The sequence below is a fragment of the Pangasianodon hypophthalmus genome, chromosome 23 (genome assembly GCF_027358585.1).
Source record: "Pangasianodon hypophthalmus isolate fPanHyp1 chromosome 23, fPanHyp1.pri, whole genome shotgun sequence".
NCBI classification, from domain to species: domain Eukaryota; kingdom Metazoa; phylum Chordata; class Actinopteri; order Siluriformes; family Pangasiidae; genus Pangasianodon; species Pangasianodon hypophthalmus.
Genome location: NC_069732.1, coordinates 6595790 through 6615789, shown reverse-complemented (window position 1 = coordinate 6615789; position 20000 = coordinate 6595790). Strand labels below are relative to the sequence as shown.

The following is a 20000-nucleotide window of genomic DNA, read 5'->3' as shown; positions in this document are numbered from 1 at the left end:
AATACTGCTATTTAAGAAATGTGTTCCTTTCCATGTAACCACCCTTCTCAACAAAATAAATAGACAGTTCCAAAAGTATGTTAAGTGGTATGTTGCTGAGGTCAGATGGGCCTGGCTGAGCTGAGCATTGGAATCATGTATCCTCTGGATTCATTTCAAATAGTTTCCAGATGTTACTCAACTTACTTTTCCTCTCACTCCTTAATTCTCATTCCTTCTTTCTCTCACATTAACAGGGAGAGCTGGAGAAACTGAATCAATCAACAGATGACATCAACCGATGGGAGACGGAGCTGGAGGTAGGTCTAGCCTACTTCTCTAGTGTGTTCCTTTTGTGTCATTGTGTTATTGTTTTTTTCTCCAATGGTTGCTGCAAGAACGACAGAAGGGAAGACCTTTTTTCAAACTGACCCCAGTTTCTCACGCATGACTGGCGTTCTCTGGGTTTGTCTGGCAGAGGAAATCATTTATCTGTGTGTTTTGGAAATCCTGTATCGTGTGCTGTCAGTTCAGGAAGCAGTGAGTTCCGTGGAAAAGCAGTAGATTAGGGTTTAAGAAGTTAATATGAGACATGAGTTACCTTTCTAACTGATTGTTTAGAGAAATGATTACCTTGCAAGCTGTATATAGATGAATGAAGACTGCATGTAGAAGGGCTTGTGTGTTTTTATTAGGCACTAAAGGAGAAATCTCGTCACTCAAGTTCAAGTTTATGGGAAAAAAAGGTGTTTATATCCTTCGAGCTGATCGGGAGATTCAGTCTGGTTATGGTTCTGCTATCTGTTAAAAGTTTAGTAGTTTAGTCCACACAGAGACACCCTTTTAAAATTTATGCATCTCCTTTAAATGGCCTTCAGTCCAAACCCTGCGTCTGTTCAGTACTTATGGACTGGAGGAAAGAATTACGCAATAACAGCCGCTCATTAATCGTCCTTTGAGAGCAACGATGAGTGAAATCAGAGGAAACCTCTATAACTCTGACCTCAGAGACAGCATGTGAGAGGATGTAGGAGTCTCTAAAGTCAGATTTGTGGCATGACCTGGCAGCAGGAAAGAGGCAGCCTGCAAAACATTGGAGAAAAGTGAAGTTGAGAGTGAAAAGTGAGCCCAGTGAACTGACATAGGTGGCATGTCATGTCTGATTTATAACCCTGCATTTTATGCAAAAAATCATTTCATCAGAAGGGAATTTATAGCATTTACTGGGAATTACTTACTTGTGTACTAGTGCTGAATTAAGATTACTGAACCAGCTTGTTTTCAGGAAAGTACAAAGCCTGACTACTGAAGTATTTTATTTCTTTGAATTGCTGTGAGTAGATAATAGGCATAATAGTCCCGTGTGTATCACAGTGAGGCATTCATGAACATATAACACAGGCAGCGTGGGATAAATGAGGCATGTAGGAGAGTGCTGTTTCTGGGATATACACAGTATGTGCAGGCTCTAGGCTCAGTTTAATTGCCTTCTGCCTCATATGGATGGTGATGGAGTAAAATCAGATTGTAAAAAAAATGGCAGATGGTGGATCGAAATGCCATAGAGGTGCTGGAACAGTTTCAAATGTTTTATATGAAGTTTCATATCGTTTATGGTTAAACTAAAGTTTGACCTCATCCTAATACCTAACCTTTTATCACAGTTTGCTGCATTATCACAATATTGTATCTTTTAAAAAGCACTGTACACATTACTACATAAAAGTAAAATATCGATGGTGTATGAAAATAGTGCCAACTTCATGCTTAGGTTAGCTTAGACTAAAGTTTTACCTAAGACCCAAGAAATAGTGAGGAGGTACACAACATTTTAGCTTGGGTCTCAAGAGATTAGAATAAATTTAGCTTGAGCTAAAGTCTTCTCTCTTTTCCCTCACTTTAGCTTAAGCTAAAGTTATCCATCATCTTAATGTTGACGTAAGCTAAAGTTTTTCCGTATATCAATATTAGCTTAAGCTAAGCATGACCTCAGTTTAAACCTTTATGCTGCTTGTAGGTACCTGAAAATGCTGCCAGCCTCACGCCAGTGTTAGCATTTCCTCACATTACAGTTAATGGATGCTAAAGTCTTATATGAGCTAAAGTTTGGTGTCATTTACTTCAGGTAAATTTGGATTCTTATTTTTTTAGCTAAGAAAAAAAAAAAGCTACTAAGGCTTTTTTTTTTCCGAATGTCATCCAAATTGCTCTGGAAATGCAATAAATCCCTTTAGCTATCTTCATTATCCACTCTCCGATTGTAATTGCACTGTACATTAGTGCTTTATTAAAGGCAGGAGCATTTGTTTGGTTAGTGTAAACTGTAAGGCAAATGTTGTGTGCTTCAAGTGCCTACTTCGAGGGATCCAGATCAGCCATTTCTGAATTTTATCCCAATAAAATATTTCTCAGTTCATGTATTTTTTCATTCTAGAGTATTTAACCTGAGCCCGTTTATTGAAGTTTAACCAAAAATGTTAATAAAGAGTATTCAAAAGCCTTTGATTGCCAGTTCGCTGTAAAAAAGCTTTTGAACAGATGATCACTTTAAGTGTACCAAATCACTGAATGTTAGTCTAATTGTATCTCTGTATGTCAGGACTCCAGGCAGAGGTTTCGTGCTGTCCTGGTGGAGGCCACGGTAAAGCTAGATGAGCAGGTCAAGAAGATCGGCAAAGCCGTGGAGGAGTCCAAGCCCTACTGGGAGGCCCGGAGAGTGGCTCGACAGGTACTATCACTTCCTGAAACATGTCCTTCCGAGCCTGACTGCAAACAAACAAACCTGATGCTCTGTCACAGCTCATAAATACTTCTTCTAAACACAGGAACTGCTTGTTTTCAGCAGAGGTGGGAAAAGTACCAAAAATTCTCATTTCTTACAGTTACATGAAGTATGAAATCAGAAGTACAAGAATGAGTCACAAAAGAAAAATATGTCTGCCATAGATTATGCATTGATATTTACTGATGGTAAATTAGAGCTCCTTTTACCAAGGAACGTGGGAAAACATTAGCTAAGGCTAACTAGCAACAGCTTTATTCTCAATCTCGCAAATGTTAGCTAGCATGATAATAACTCTGAACATACAGACTAGCTGAATGCTAATCGCTAGCTGTCACCGTACACACTGTGATGATAACTACAAACTGCACGTAGCAGCAGATTACAGTGATGGTATCAATGTCACGTCTGTTAAAGTTTAGAGTTCTAGGAATTTTGATTGACTCCTAGAAGCTCTCTGATGCTTAAAAGCCACCTTATGACTTTACATATATATGATTATAAAGAAATGTATTGATGTTTGACAATGTAGTGAGTAGAAAGTAGAGATTTTGGTGAAGTAAAAACCCAAGTAAAGTACAGATACATAAAAACCAGACTTATGTACAGTAGCAAGGTAATGGTGCTTTGTTACTTTCCACCTCTGGTGTTTGTTTTCCTCACTAGAGCTAGGACAAAGGGTCAGAACTGACATTACATAACTGACATGAGTGTAGATGATGGATATTTTGGAAATGAGGCATTATGCAATAAGGCTGTCATTCCACTCATTGTTACAGCTTGGCTTTTCATGGAAGTGAGAGGCTGTATAATGTCAGGGAAAAATGCTAACTAGTCAAACTATTAATAGAGAATCTCTTTGACAAGATCACTATAGAGTAGCTATTGTAAGTCAATTTGTATAAAAACCTACAAAGTTGAATTTTTATATCTATATTAATTTTCATATTTCATATTTCTTCACTGAAGGCCGCTAAGAACTGCCCACTTTCACAGAAAGAGGCCATCTGACTGATTGCATACATGTCCACGCAGACCATTGTTTGTGCATAATGTGCCAGGGAGACCATTGTACCAAATGGTGCTGCAACAAAAACAGATCTGCCTGCAACAACTTCAGACCATTGTGGTTGTGAGCCAGATTTCTGTAGCATCTGAGGCTAAAACCAGAATGTCATGAACTAGGGCTGGGTGCTATGATGATATAATATCAAAATTATGTGAAATTCTCGAATCTGATTGGCAAATCACAAACAGATTAAAAACATATTGTTACTTTACATCCTTGGTGCAATGATGTTTATTTAACAGTTATGTAAGGAGTCTTCGGTATCAGTGCTTTGTAACAATCTGAGGTAAAGCTGTAATCTTTCTGCTACAGGAAATTCTAAGGAGAGAGGATGTTGCGTCTTGCAGGTTCTCAGTAACAAGTTGCAATATTTTTGACTGAATGGCTGTTTATAGCTGCTATAATGTAAGTGATAAATGGACCTAACTTGTTTAGCAAATGTTTTGCAACATTAAATTTAACTATAAATTGATAAAAAGTATGATGTATTGTTCTTTACTAAATAAAAAATTATAATCGTTGGCAGATTTCTGTGGTTTTAGAGGAATAAATTAATAATAACCTATGTGTATACACAATGAAACTGTAACTAGCAATATTCTAATAACTGTAGTGAGCTGAGTGTACAGTCTACAACACACAGCCTGAGCTCAGACTAGGGATGAAAACTATACCAGTCACTTTCTTTCATAATAAAATTACCTACTAAGCTTATCTCAAACGCTTCCTATTTTGAAATTTCCTTGACTCAGTATGTACAAAAGTGTTACATGCATCATGTTTCACAACCAATTTACTTCCTGGCTAAACATTATTCATGATGAGGCAAATTTAGAATCTGTGGTTCGGATTTTGAAAATGTGGAAATTCTCTTTGTAACCTTAGTTTAGAATTAATCTGATTCTGAGGATCTGCATTTGTGTACTGGCCTGAAATGCTGGGTGAGTGTTGGACTGGATTAGACACATACGTCACAGTATACAAGGGGAATGTTGAAACGTGAACACAAGTCACAACTTGTCTTAAAGCATGCCATCATCACGTCTGTGACGTTTCACATAACTCAGCCACAGAAGCTTTCAGAAAGTCGGCCTGGTAATTAAGAACATTATTTATTCAGATACACTGAACTCTAATATTGTTAAGGGGTTAAAAGAAGGAAAACATTTTGATTGGTGCATCCACATTTATAAAGTTGGAGGTTGTTGCTTGAGACGGCACTTTAAGCAAAAGCTGTGCTCTACTTTCACTTTACTTTCTCAGACACCCTCCCTATCCCCTTTACTGTCTTCCCTCCGCTCTTTTCCCCCCCGCTTAACATAGCAGCTGCACTCGGCCCCTCAGGAGGGAAAAACTGCTGTGTGCAGTCTGATTCATTTGTTAGCAAACAGAAATAGGCTGCTTTTCCTCAACCTCTAGTGCACGTTTTTAGATGTAAACCTATAGGAAGTGGAGCCTATCACAGGAGCAGAGGGCGAGAGGCAGGAATACACCCTGGATAGGACACCAGTCCATCACCAGGCACCATGCACACATTTATTCACACCTAGGGGCAAATTAGCATAGCCAATCCACCTACCGACATGTTTTTGAGAGATAGGAGGAAACCGGCAGGAGAAGAACATGAGGAGAACATGTGAAACTCCACATAGACAGTAACCCGAGCTCAGGATCATACTTGGAACCCTGGAGCTTTAAAGAGGACAGAGCGGCAGTAAAAAATGAGTCTTGTTAGTGAGCAAATATAAGGAGATTTACAGCATTTTGAATTGAAAATATGAAGAACAGTGCTGCAGGCTCCCCAGGATGAAAGTGATTCTCTGCAGCACAGCAGCTTTGCTCTGGCTTAGGCAGAGAGTCATTCTGGAAAAAAAGAAGAAGAAGAAAATAACAGTCCCTGCCCTAGTGTTACTGTGTATATGTATATGTGTGTGTGCATGTGTGGGCATGTTTTTATGTCTTATAGAAGGATAGGAATATATGACAGTTGTGACCTTGTGAAGACATTCGGCATTGATTTACAGAAGTTAACGCTAGGGTTGGATTCAAGGTGTAGGCACAGCATTAATTATTATGTCAATGGAAGGTCCTCACAAGGATAGTAAGACAAACGCGTGTGTGTGTTTGCGCGTGCGTGCTGGCTGTGCTATATATAGAAAGATGCTGGTGTTAATTAGTGTGGCTGTCATGCGGTGTCACAGGATTGCTTCTGATTGCGGGTTTCAGGCTCCAAATAGTGAATACTTCCATCTTGAGATTACAAATTAGTAATTAGTCTCCAAATGCTAATTTATCCTCGAAACCTCTCACTGGTGAATGTGCATAATGAAATGTTCTCTTGCCTCTTAGAGTCAGCTGCAATCCTCTCTGGGGATGTTTTCTTTTGTCATCCTAAGACTTGTTTGGTAACACTCAAGCTATGGAAGAACTGAATGGTACTGGTGGATAGATAGGGAATTAGTAGCTCAGTCATTAATGCAACACCAAATAGCATCGGTATGAAACGTCTGAATTATGCTATAGATGCATATAGTATAAGTCGAGGCGATGCAGACGTGCTGCTGCATGTATGTGGGTTAAGGCAGAGGTAAAGCGCTGTAATCTGTCAGTGTCAGACCCTGCAGGGGTGACTGATAAAGGGGCTTCTCAGACGTCAGCCCACATCCCAATCTCTCTCTCTCTCTCTCACTCTCTCACACACACAGACACACAAATTTATTCTGAAAATGAAGTCTGCCTGCAAAACCGAATTAGTTGAATTTACTAAAAAAAAACAAGGCAACTCATTGTCTGGAGCCAAAAAGAGCAATCTTGTTTTTTTTAGACACTGGTGAAAAACAAGAACATTCAAGAAATACTGTTTTTTAAACAGTATTTGTTCATCTCTATTACCACAGACAAGAATGTCACCATGTTTTCACTGTACTAGGACAAAAAAAATGTGAAAACTGTTTACTCCAAGCTCAGTTATAGTATCATTAAGTCTAAGAGTAGTTGTTATGTACAAGACGTATTTTTGTAGGCTGATGTTGTGAATATTTCAGTCCAACTGGTATTTCAAAAAATCTGTTCTTTCTAAAATGAGACCACTCTTTTAGAGGGAAGAATTTTCGGTTTGTGTCATCGATATAGCTCATGGATACCACAAGAAAAGTGTAATTAACCTGTATTACCTTTTACTGAATTTTACCAGTGTTAGAAAGTTAGATACACATCCTAAGATCTTTATTGTTATGGTCCAGCATTTGCAGTTTCTTATAGTATCTTCCATTATTAATATTTTGAGTCAACAGTTTTCAGTTCTTTTTTTCAGTGCAGTGAAATGTGTCGACATGTGTGTTTGCAGTAATCACATGCTACAGCTGCTATAGATAGATATTAGGTTAAAAAAAACACTTGCATATTTTTAAAACCTTTCTCTCGGATACCTGATTGTGACTTTAGTTGCCACGTGTGGTGTCGTTTTCTCTGTGAAAAAGCTGAGAGCATCCAGAAAGGATAGAGGCGCCTGTGGGAAAAACAGCTCCAGTAGCTCTGTCATGCTGATGAAGGCTGAAGGAGTGTTTTGCCAGCAACTGCTGACCAACCAGTGTTATTCAGCTGCATCAGGAGCTGTCAAACACACACAGGCAACATTAGTAATTAGGTGGTGTAGAGTGTGAATTAGTGTGCTTTACAAATTACAGTATTCTGACCAACACTAGCTGTCATAATCACATCATGTCTATAAATGTAGCATTTCTACATTTAAATTATATTTGTAGATCAGAAGCAGGTCAAAAATTGAACGTTATTGTATATGTGGTGCAGTGTAAAGGTGTAAAGTCTCATATAGTTTATAGGACAGGGATATTCAACTAAAATTTGTAAAGGTTACATGAAATTCCTTGCTTATAAAAGTCCAGATAAGCAGCTAACATGGCTGAATGGTGCTAGCAGTTACATTTTAATGCTTAACCGTTAATGATTAGTTTATGTCTATAAATAAGACAGTAAGACATGGACTCTGAACAGATGAAACATCTGATTGGAATCTGACTTGGGGAGAACACCCATTTCTCTGTCCATTTGTCTTTAAACATTGGCACTATAAGTTTGCTAATCAGCCCAGAGAGGACAAATTATATAAAAAATCTTTTAAAAGTGTGTAAAAACTCTCCCCTTTCTGAGCTAATGTCTCTGTCACCATGTAGCTTGTCTCTGGTCAGATGATGTCTTCAGTTAAACTGTTGCTATAAATGCACGTGGACAAACCACAACAGAGGGTCTGCTACAGAAACCGAGCTGATTCATGTTTAGTTGCTGAACTATGGTCGTTTTTTAAGTTTCTCGGCTAAACTACACTATTTTTCGATCACTTGGTCGGCCAAAATACTTACTTTGCATCCAAACTGCATGCTGCCATTTGACAATCCGTGATAAAGGGACAGAGAGCCATTTTGGATTCAGGATTTGGACTTCTTTACTAAACTAACATGTAAAAAGCAGTGACATTGTGCCGTTATCAATCAGAGAATTTGGTAGAATGTAATGTTCTTGTAGGTATGAAAATGTACAAACTGTTTTTAAAAATTGTCTTCCTACACAATTAAGAATATCTGTAATGATTGTGTGCATGGGAGCGCACTGTTCCCGCTTTACTAAAATCCCAAACAGCTAACTTCATGAACTGTGTGTGCAGTGTGTGAGTGTGTTGCAGGTGGTTCACAAGGAATAGATGCATGAGGTAACAATATTTAAATGAATCTTAAATTGATTTGCGTGTGCTATTTGCCCTTGATAGTCACAAAGAGACTTTCAGAGGAGTAAAACTGAAACAGAAACTCAAAATGCAGATTAAAGGCAGCATCAGAAACTGTCTAAAATGCCATGTGAACCTATAATAAAAGAGTGTAGACATGAGTGTGCATTATTTGTGAATGAAAATGCTTTCAGAAACTCTGTTGTTGATAAATGCTGTTGAGATCGAAGGTAAATGTTTAGTATGGAACCAATTTCATACTATTATTATGATAATATTAGCATCATTTGGATTATTTTACTAAGGATTTTTTTCTTATTATTAAGATATGTATTTTAGAACTGTATTTATTTTGTTTTCAACGGGCAAAAACAGGCATCCAAAAAATTAGTACCTGCCCTTTGGTAGTACTAATTTGCACATGCAATTGCTGTTTCTAAAGTGACTTTTAGACTACAGTAAATTGGACTCTGGTTGTGAAATTAATTAATTGCATATACACCACTCCTACCTTAAGGTAGAAATGCCCACAGGTGCACACTAATTAAAGCAAACATAGAAAAAGTACAACAGGTGTTATTTTGCTCATGTGAAAGAGACAATCCTCCATAAATTGTATTAGTGAATCTGCTTGCACGGGTTTTTTTTTTACACACATAGTCCTTTAGTAAAATAAGGCCTGCATGTATCTCAAGCGTGAGAAAGCCACCTAGTCCATACACGTGTGTGTGTGCGTGTGTGTGTGTCCATGTGACTGACCTCTGTTGAGTCCTTAAGTCCTCTAAACACCTGTCAGTCTCTCTCTGTAGAGTCCACACTTACTCAGCAGTGTCAGGTGGACAGGTGGCTCTGGACACGGGCAGCTGTCACTCATAGGAAGGGGCTTGAACAATACCTCCCCCTGTTCAGCCAATCACAGTCCACTGTTCGGTTACACCACAGTCTGTCTGGACTGACATTAACTGTCCCTTGGACAGATTCAAATATAGATCGTGCATAGGGTTACCTGTGGCCCTGCTGTTTGTTTTCTTCCTCTCACTGGCTGCAGTTGAACATCTCTTGTGCTCAATCAGGGCCTTCAGTTAATCATATAGATCATACATACACTGAAACAAGAAGAAAGATTTCCTCCATAAATGAACTTGAAAAGCTGGAATAAATCATAATTGATTAAAAGAATAAAACATGACAGGCTGTGATGTTATAGTAAAATTATCCACAGCAGAGTGGTGTGATGTAACTCTATGCCCCATTTTGTGCTGTTCTCCTTCCAAAATGTATTATTTTCCTACAACAGCACATCCCAAAGTGAAGTTTATTCCACTTACAGCACAGCGATTTGTCAATGATTACAATTTTAAATGTATTAATGAATGATGCATCATACTTATTAACCATTTATACATGCAGAACATCTGTCAGACAAGTTAGTTCCCATTACGACTTAGGTTATAGCAGCTATAAACGGTCCTTCCTTCAGCAGCCTCTCTTTTTCTCTCTCTTAAAGTTAATAAGAGCTTGTCATGTCACCAAGGAACCAGAAAGTCCTGAACACTTTCCCATGGTAGAAAACTTACTGCCCCATACAACTGGCTGACACTGGAGACTCCTTCCATAACTGTTATAACTGTTATATAAACATCTCCTTACAGAAAGCTTCACCATGTCAATGATTATGCACTGTTTCATAAATAACGATGAATACTACACATGTGCATGGAGAAGATGAACTCCAGTCTCTGACTGGACGCCTGCAGAGTGCACCAAGGTGAAAGTGTCTCATAAAGTGAACAGTGTTTAATCCCCTTTCAGCATCAGCATCAGTGTCAGTGCAGTAGACTGAGAAAGATCCGCGTCCCAAATTGCAAGTGAATGAGCTACAGTGAGTCAGTTTGTACGTTCAGTTTACAATAATTAGATAGATGTTTTGGTAGATATGCACATACGTACTGTAAGTAGAAAGATACATATCTGCAGGGAAATAGGAAGGAGAAATAGGTGAGTGTGGGAAATGTACATTTCTTTCGAATTTCCACTGACCTGATGTGGTTTACTCATGCTTAGTCATCTCAGAGTAGTGTTCCGATTGCATTTAGATGAATCACATTCATATATGCGGTCTGATAAGCGGCCACCAAATGCGCAGAACGAGAGTGATGAAAAGAATCATTCATCCTCTCTCCTCTCTCTTGCAGACTGGGATCCTGTATGTCTTTATTTAACTCTGTCACGCACACACACACACACACACACACACACAGATCCATAGCGGAAACTGACGTTCTTTTGCTGCTGGGCAGTAAATTAGGTGCCAGTGATGCCACATCCGTTCAGGATCTCATGCCATATGACCTTGTATGATAGATGCACATGAGAAGGTCTGGTCAGGCCAATAATAAATAACCCATAGTTTTTTTTTTTCGTTGTTGTTGTTGAACAGCATTTAAAAGTGTGACACATTTCCTAAAGAGGACTGATTTGTTTCTAAAACACAGCGCAGTTTGGACCCAGCCCAGGTCGGCCTTGCCTGTTTCCTGCTGGTGGCCAGCTGTGCATACAGACAAGCAAGCAAGGGGAAGACAAAGGCGTGCACACACATTCTCACCCGCAAACACACACACACACACACACACACACTTTTTTTTCTCATTGCTGCCACTTACTTCATCTTATTTTTATTGTCTGATCCACCCACATTTAATCCACATTTAATGATCACATGACCGCTACAAACCAGGGATGGCGAAGGCTCATGTGAAACATGTGAAGCTAGTCACTGGATCTTTTTTGAACACAGGACAGCTGAACACACTCTGAGGAAAGCGCTGTCTACCCTCTTCCACATGCCTAAGCTCGCAGATGCTCACAGTTGTTTATTGTGGCTGTGATTGACAGAAGAGAGCAATGCCATCCCTTCAAGCCAGAAAGCACCGCCAACTCTCTTGGACTCCTGGCCACAGATAGCAGTGGCATCGTAGGGGTTCAAACTTGCCATCTCCTGACAATCTGTTGCACCAGATTAAATGATCATGTTCTGGGCTATTTTACAGGTATAATAATTTACGGTAACTGTATACTCTATATTCATTGGCTTTTTCGGTAATGCCTATTAGTTGCTTAGTTTTGCAAGAATAGGAAGTGTTTTTGCTTTATTTCCACACACCTTCTCAACACTCACGCTGCTGAAGTGGACATCTATTCCCACACACATACGTACTCACACACTTATTCATGCTCGGTGACTAGGTTACTTAAATACTCCCTGACACTGCTGCTCAGTCCATTTATACTGACCTGATTGCAGCATGCCATGCTGATATTACTACACTCTTTCAGTTGCACTACTCTGTCACCCTTGCATATTGCACAAAATACATTTGGACAAAAGATACTTATATTATATATATTATTTTCTGCTTATAATATGTACTGGCTTGATGAGGAACTGCACACTGAATCTCATTACACTTGTATGCTGATAATAAAAGTATTTGTAATTTGTATTTATATAAGAAATCTAATGATTTAAAATGACATCATTTCCCTCTCAGCACATTCAGGGCTCAGCGTTTGTGAGGGGAATGTCAATGTCAGCGTCACCATCTCCTCAGCTACGCGCTTCAGTGTTTTAGAAATGATGCCGCTTCCTGAAAACGTCAGTTAAATGTGGTCTGCTGTGTGAGTTTTCTCAGAATCTGGAGGTTTCTTTTTAATGATGCAGTGAAGTATGGTGAGTAATTAGTGTGTAGTGTGTTCTCCCACCCTGCTCATAACCTATTCAGGCCCCTCAGACTATGCAGGGTGGAAGATTGGCTGCAATTGTCTCTTTTAGATGCGATTATGGTTTTTGGAATGGCATGTCCTCAGTTTATCACATGACTCTACTGACATGTTAAGGGACATGGGACGTGCACGTTCTGAATGACTGCCTGTTCCACAACGGATGTCATGTCAGAGATGAAGTGATTCCACATTCACACTGTTTAGGTAGTGACTAATTATGTGGCATGAAGCTGACTGTCTTTAAGAGCAGCCAATGGTCCACTTCCTCTTTACATACGAGGTGAATGAACTCATATTAAACAGGCTGGCAGCAGTACAGAAGTGGGTCAAGGACTAGGAAGTAGGTCAAATGTTGGGAAGTGCCTTGGTGGTCCTCCTCTTAGACATTGCAGCGTATTGATTAATTTAGCGTCTCAGTGCAGAACCAGGATTCCTTATGAAATATACTGTATATCTGCCTTTAATGTTTTTTTTTCCCACTTTAAATAAGTCAAAGCCTGCAGGGCGTTAGAGAATCTTCTATAGTCCTGCCATGTAGAGCAAAAATACAAAAGATTGAGTTCTTTAGTTTTTTTTTATTACAAAAGCCTGTTTTCTAACAGATCGGGGTCTATGCGTATGGTCACTCATGCTCTCAGACGTGGACAAATCATCAATTCATTAGTGAGTCTACCAAGCAAGTAAAAACTAAAATGTTCTGCCCAGTCTAATGTTTTGGTTGCCTGGAAATCTAACAGACTAGGCTAAAAAGTGATAGCTAACATACTATAATAATGTATAGGGAACTAGTTAGCTAGTTAAGGCTAGTGCCTTATTTTCTCTCAGTACGGTATGTGAGTGTTATTTATAGCAGGAGAATTATATGTTTGCTTTGCTCTGTGTTTTATTTTGCTCGGTTTTGTCAGTGCTTCACATACTGTACGTACATGTTCCTGATTCAGGGATATGGATGAATAGCATGCTATAGTTACAGCATTGAGGTGCATCACACCACTGTGAAGCATTCTGCAAACGTTAATAATGTGTAGGGTTTTTCCTCTCTACTTCTGGTTGAACCTTGTTGAACCTCCTCATCTGCCAGGAAACTTTCAATAAAAAAACTAACAGACATGAAATCTGCTTCTACTGATTTGTCCACTCTTGCACTCTGGACCATGTTTTTTGACACTTTTACTGGTGTGTGCGTTTTGAATACTTTAAACTTTTTAATGAAATCTCCAGTTAAGCTCTCCAAGTCCAGTCAGAGTTAATCAACACTATGGTGTAGTTCTTTGTCAATATGTGTGAAGCATTTTCCACTAAAGTCATAACTGCTTCAGGCTGTAAAAATAGTTGCAGAAAGTCTGACAGTGAATGTATTAAAGAAGGAATTTCTTTTTAAAGACAGCTAAGAATTCATGCTTCCTGATGACGGGTTAATGAGCTGATTTCTTTGTCTGGAGGGCACAGATTCTCCTCTTAGAAATATGTTATGTAATAAATGTAATAACACAGTCCCAGGCACTGGTATGTTTTGCTGCTGGAAATTGACTGACTGGTCTGACATCTCTGTCACCAGCCTTATAAAACATCAACCATATGTGATGTTAAGATTTCTTACACATTAAAGTGAACAGGGCAACATTAAAAGGAACTATCAGCAGGTATTCGAACGGCACTGTGGGTAATGTAGGGAACTTTTAAGCAATGTGCAGATAGACCAATGTCAAAGTTTAAACCAAAGATATAATCATAAAATAATCTTTTGCACAATTGAAGATCACATTTTGATTACAAATATTGATATGGAAGTCTTTCAGGGTAGATTTTTTTCTTTTATATGCAGCTGATTTGTGATTTGGCTCTGATAAATCTGATTACAGGATACTCTGCATGGAAACTTATTTCTTTTACCATATAGCAGTACATTCGAATATTAAATTCTGAAATATTCCTCGTTTCCATTTTACATATTTGGTTGTATGACCTGTTCCTACAAGATATATTGAAATTTGTGACTCTATTTACCTGCTTATAAACAAAAAAATAAACAAAAATGGGTGTGTTAAGAATAATTCAATTATCCAGAATTGATTTCATGCTACTTGGAATTTATAATAGGAAATGTGTGTAGGATGAGGTTTTACAAATTAGATTATTTTTGTATGCATGCCATTTCCTGTTTTTTGCTCACATGCAGACTTTCACTCTATGCAAAAAAGATTTTTTAAAGAAAAAACAAATGAGGCCCCAGTTCAGTAGGAGGTCATGTACTCAGCAGAATGAGAGCATGTGAAGGACCAGGCACTGCACTTTACTCAACATGAAACAGGCATCAGTGAGAGGAGGGACAGGAGGAGTGAGGCGTTATCAGGTCATGTGGGAATACTCAGGATTATTTCAACTTGAAAGTGTTTGTGCATTACAGTGAGTGGTGCACATTATCAGCAAATAGCAAGTTAGGAGTAAAATACGATAGGGCGTGCTGTTATAGAGAAATGATCAGTGACGTGGTGGGGTGATGCGGCCCAAAGCAAAGCAGATTCACTGTTACCAAAAGTGTTTTATTCCTCTTATAATACAGCAATTTGCCAATGATTACATTTTTAATTAATTAAGAATGACACATGCTTTTTATCCACTCATAGTTGCATTTAATGTTACATCCTATTATCACTTACATTATAGCAGCTATAAACAGTTGTTCCCTAACCAGCCTCTTTTTTTCTCTTTCCTGAAGTTAGTTTAATAAGTTAATAGCTAATAAGACACAAAATGCAATTTCTGGACAAAATGAAACAGAGAAGACTTTCATGGTTGAAAAAAAAAGAAAGAAAGTTACAACTTTACCTCTGGCTGAAAGCTCAGAAAACTGCAACTTGTTAGTCAATGTGAGCGTTTGACTCAGAGGTCAGCGTGAATGTTTTTTCCCAGGCAGAGTTGGTAATTACGTGATTCCAGTATGATGTGAACTCAGCATTTGTACATATAGGATAGACTTTCTCAAGCTCTTCCTTAACTGTGTTTGTTAGGTCTTAACCTTGGACATGTCAAGAGCAGGCCACTCTTGGCATAATTCACTCATGTTAATGGTGTTTACCGAGACCGCTGGGTAAACACGTCATTTATTTTACTCAGTTGTTTAAGGTCAGTTCTTGGTGGTCTGCTGGCATAGATGACAGGGAAAAAAAATCTTTTCAGGCTAATCACTGGTGCAGGTTTGGTGATTTTAAACTGCCAGGATAATCCCTGGGTATTACTTAAGCATGTTAAAATGGCAGCTGATCATGTCTGGGAGTTTAAGCGAGTGGTGTTTGGCTTTGGGCCTGACAGGTAGAGCCTGTGTGTTACATAACAGCAGATGTGTATTACAGTATTACATGTGTTGCATGTCTGTCATTCAGAAAGATTCAGGGTTAGTGTTTCAGCAATCGCGGCTTCACACACACACACACACACACAGACACAGGACAAAAACGGAGTCTGACTGTGGTCCCTGCAAGGGTTGCCAGGTCTGCAGTTTTGTCGTGGAGCTTGACTACTTGACATGGGACAGACGGTTTTCATAAATCAGATTATTTATATTTATCTAGCCAAATAGATAAGCTGGAGTGTATTAATTGTGTATGTGTGCTGTATGTGATTATAATAAAGTGCATTAACAGGTAAAGTGGTGTATGAGTAGAATGGTATTGTAACTAAACAGGAAAGAAACACAAGCATGTTTTCCTGTATGAATGTCCTTGTGCCTCAGTGAATTGGTTTACTCATTTTCATAAACTACTATTAATTTAAGATGGTATAGATAATTGTAGGAAACTATTTTAGGAACGGTAGAGCTTAGAAAACGGCATGCAATGAATTATTGAACATAGGACTGTTTTTTATCACGTGGACCTGGCAACCCCGGGCTCTGTTTCCATTTCAAGGCAAACTGCAGCTACGGGAAATAATCTTGTAGTGTGTATTGTTCTACAGGATTGAAGGTCACAATTATTTGATAACGCCTCTGCTGGAGGCATTTAGCCTGAGTGAACAAAGCGCAACTGTACAGTATTGTGTGTGTGTCATTGTGTGTAACCCACTTGAACCCATCATGGCTTTACGTCCCTACATCATCTCTGGGTCACTTTGTTGAAAGAGTCTCCTATGTCAATGAATAGGAGCTTACATTTCTTCAGTGGGTGAATTGTGAACTGGTTGCTTCTTCCCCAGAGCTTTTCACAATGCCAGTGGTGGAAAACAGGCCAAAATCTGTGAAGCGTCATCACTTCCTTTAGAAAAGCATTTGAGACATTTGAGTTGGTGATTGAACTGGATGTAATATTAGAACACAGTTTTTTCATGTGACCTTTATTGAGCTTAAATGCTGATTTGTTTTACACTGGAACAAGTCTGATTATCTTCCATGTAAGAACTGGACAAATGCTTGAGGTTCATCTTTGGAAAGCTGCATGAACCCTGTCAGAAGAAGTGCAGGACAGGAAAAGTCAAACCCCTGCTACCCAAATCAGTGATTCCTCCCTGAAGCTGTGTTTGATGTAGAGAAGCTGTCAGAGGCACTTCTAAAAGGAGAGAGTGTGCAGTGTCCTTTGTAATGGTAATGAGCTGATATGGGCTTTTGAAAGGCATCTCATGTATTATTTGGATTTGTGATTTTTTTGATGTAGTGAGGAACGAGGTGTGGGGTTTAAGTTAATCCGACCTCTTGTTCCATGGCTTGGAGGAAGTATTGTCAGCAAAGCTGTGTCATATCTCTCTGAGCGGAGCGCTGGATCAGTCTCAGGCTTTGAGCAGGAAAGCTTTTTTATGAAAAAAGTCTGTTATCCTTATGAATTCTTTAGCAGATGATATGACTATAATAATAATTCATGAGAATAATTCACGAGAGACACACAGAGCAGAAGCAGCTTGTTTCACAGCAGGGAGCCACTTGGACTAATTTTTGCATTAACACAGGTACTCTACATAGAATACATATGCTTTAAGCAGGATACGTGGGGGATGCAAGGAAAAAGGAAATTCCAACCTCATTCCTTTGCACGTTAAGCTGGAGATAAGGGCTTTGTTTTGAGAAGTGGGCATGTTTAAACACCAGCTCTGAGAATTTTCTTGACATTGATTTTTTTGTACCTCCCGCAGGCTCAGGTGGAAGCTCAGAGAGCCACACAGGAGTTCCAGCGAGCCATAGAGATCCTGCGAGCAGCAAAAGAAACCATCGCTCTGGCAGAGGAGAGACTTCTGGAGGAAGACAGCCGGCAGTTTGACTCGGCCTGGCAGGAGATGCTCAACCACGCCACCCAGAGGGTGAGACAGGACACACCACAGAGACTACAGTTAGATATCTCACTCATACCACTGTAACTGGCACAAAAATCATTTCAGAGTTTTTGGCACCCAACTCCAGAATTTTTGGCACTCTAACTGAACAACTTCAGGAACCGACCAAACTGTGCAACACTGAAACTATGATGTTTCTTTGCTTCCTTCACCATCTTCCTCATTGTGGACAGTATATTTATGTGTACTCATTTCCTCTTTTATGCTGCTGAGTATGATTAATATTATGTTTTATGTGCTCGTCTGTTACCTGATTTGTGCCGGTCAACAACCATGTTTTTCGGTGAGGTTTTTTTTTGTCATATGCGTGCAACCTTTAATTAGTCAAAGGCAACAGTTTTCTGAAGACAGAGCAATAAAAAACATTTTTTTCAAGGATAATAATTGGGTATTAATTTGTAAATATTCTGTGAGGTTGTCAATACCTTTGTCACATTTTTAGGGTAATAGTAAAAATACTATTATTTGAAAATGAAGTTATTATGACAATATTTTTGTTAGAGGAAAGGTCAGTAGTTTGAATGGAAAATCTGAACCGTGTGTAATATTTATTTCATATAATTATTTTTTGCTTATTCTCTTGAAGGGTGCCAATACTTCTGGAATTTGATTGTATTACCACAATTGTAGTCAGGTTACTTACCCACAAATTCATACTTTGTGATGAACTCAGCAGCATCCATGTGGATTCTATGTCATCTGTTCCACTTGAGTGCAAAGTCCCTTAGCAACAAGTAAAATACAAAATGAGTCACAGATTAGTCAAGCTGCAAGTCATTAGGCCCAGGACGCGAGTGCGACATCACTCCATCTTAGTACTGTTCCACTGACACGGGCAGAACATTTCCAAACCTTTACTACATTATTATACCTAATACTTCCTGTGAAACAGCTGGATGCACTTTCAGTACGTGTTCAATGGCTGAAGTTTGCAGCACACTTGCTTGTTGTATATTAAAATGACCAGACCACGTGTGTTGAGAAAAGAGGAACATGAAGGTTATTAATAAATGGTTTGCGCTGTGCTCGGCTGCTGCAGGTGATGGAGGCGGAGCAGAGCAGGACACACAGTGAACTGGAGCACAGAGAGACAGCGGCCAAATACAACGCAGCCATCAGCCACATGAGACAACTGGAGAAGAAACTCAAACGTCCCATCAACAAGTCACGGTTAGTAAATCAGCTGCACTTAACACCCTCGAGTGCAACACAGAAAAGTGGTAGAACAAAGGCATTTCTCAGAAATGACATAAATGATCTATTTTAGCACACTGAATTGCTTAACATAAATAAAGTGCTTTTATGACTCTTTCATCTTGTAAAATGTGGAGGACCAGATCTAATAATATTCAAAATGAATAAAAGAATGAATAACTTAATAGACTTGACTTAATAGATTATTAATATTCAATATTTATATATAAATATTATACTTTTTTCAGTCACAATATTATACATCAGTATTATATATAATATATTATTATTATTACATTATTATTTCAATGTATTATTTATTATGTGCTGTAACACTATAATACATTATTATTTGTTATTTCATTATTTATTTTATGTTTTTGCATATTTATTTCTGATTTGATCTTCCTCATTATTTATTTATTTATTTATTTATTTATTTTTGCATTTATTTATACCTGAGAATATTTATTTCTATGGATTCTCATTTTTTTTTACTTTATTAATCCACGTGTATTTTATTCATTCTCTTAGATTCTGTTTTTTTTTTGGCTACAACTGGGCGTAATATGACACAAAGGACATAAAACATTGTGTGTTTATATAACATAAAATCACTTGAAGAAGATGATGTAGACAAAGTACAGGAAGTTAAATAGCATAGACGCTGGAGTTTGTTAAATGTTTCCTACATTTGCGAATTTACTCCTTTTAAATCTTGATAAAGGTTTACAGAAATTTGGAAAGTGGTTATGAGCTGCAATCCAAACTCTGTTCTCTGCTTAGAAAGCAGGAATAAGAGGCGGCTCACTAGCTGTGCCCTTGGCGGTGGTTGTGTAGTGAACATTTTCCTCCTCGTCCCAACCCGGGGCCTCTCTTTGTTTCTGTTTCTGTGCCTGTGCTGGTGCGTGCAGGCTGATGTGCTCCAGATGTGCCGTCTCTCACTCGCTTTCAGAGCTCAAGAATGTTCGAGTGTTATTCTCGCTGAGCTTTGCTGTTGCCATGGCAACCGCTGTACAGTATCTGCAGTTCCTGACTCAAATTTCTTTCTCTCTCTTCCCTACAGGCCATATTTTGAATTGAAGTCCAAATATTATCTACAGCTTGAGGTAGGTCCATTTTCATTTTCATTT

General features: G+C 38.7%; 1 protein-coding gene across 1 annotated transcript in view; it reads left to right on the top strand.

The window, feature by feature from the left end:
• Window positions 1-20000, top strand: part of sh3bp5a (SH3-domain binding protein 5a (BTK-associated)) — a 23964-nt gene that overhangs the window by 2035 nt on the left and 1929 nt on the right. Inside the window, exons 2-6 of the mRNA XM_026930166.3 lie at window positions 237-299; window positions 2579-2707; window positions 17476-17640; window positions 18713-18843; window positions 19934-19976. Coding sequence (XP_026785967.2) covers window positions 237-299; window positions 2579-2707; window positions 17476-17640; window positions 18713-18843; window positions 19934-19976 — 531 coding nt within the window. The remainder of the gene's footprint in view (window positions 1-236; window positions 300-2578; window positions 2708-17475; window positions 17641-18712; window positions 18844-19933; window positions 19977-20000) is intronic.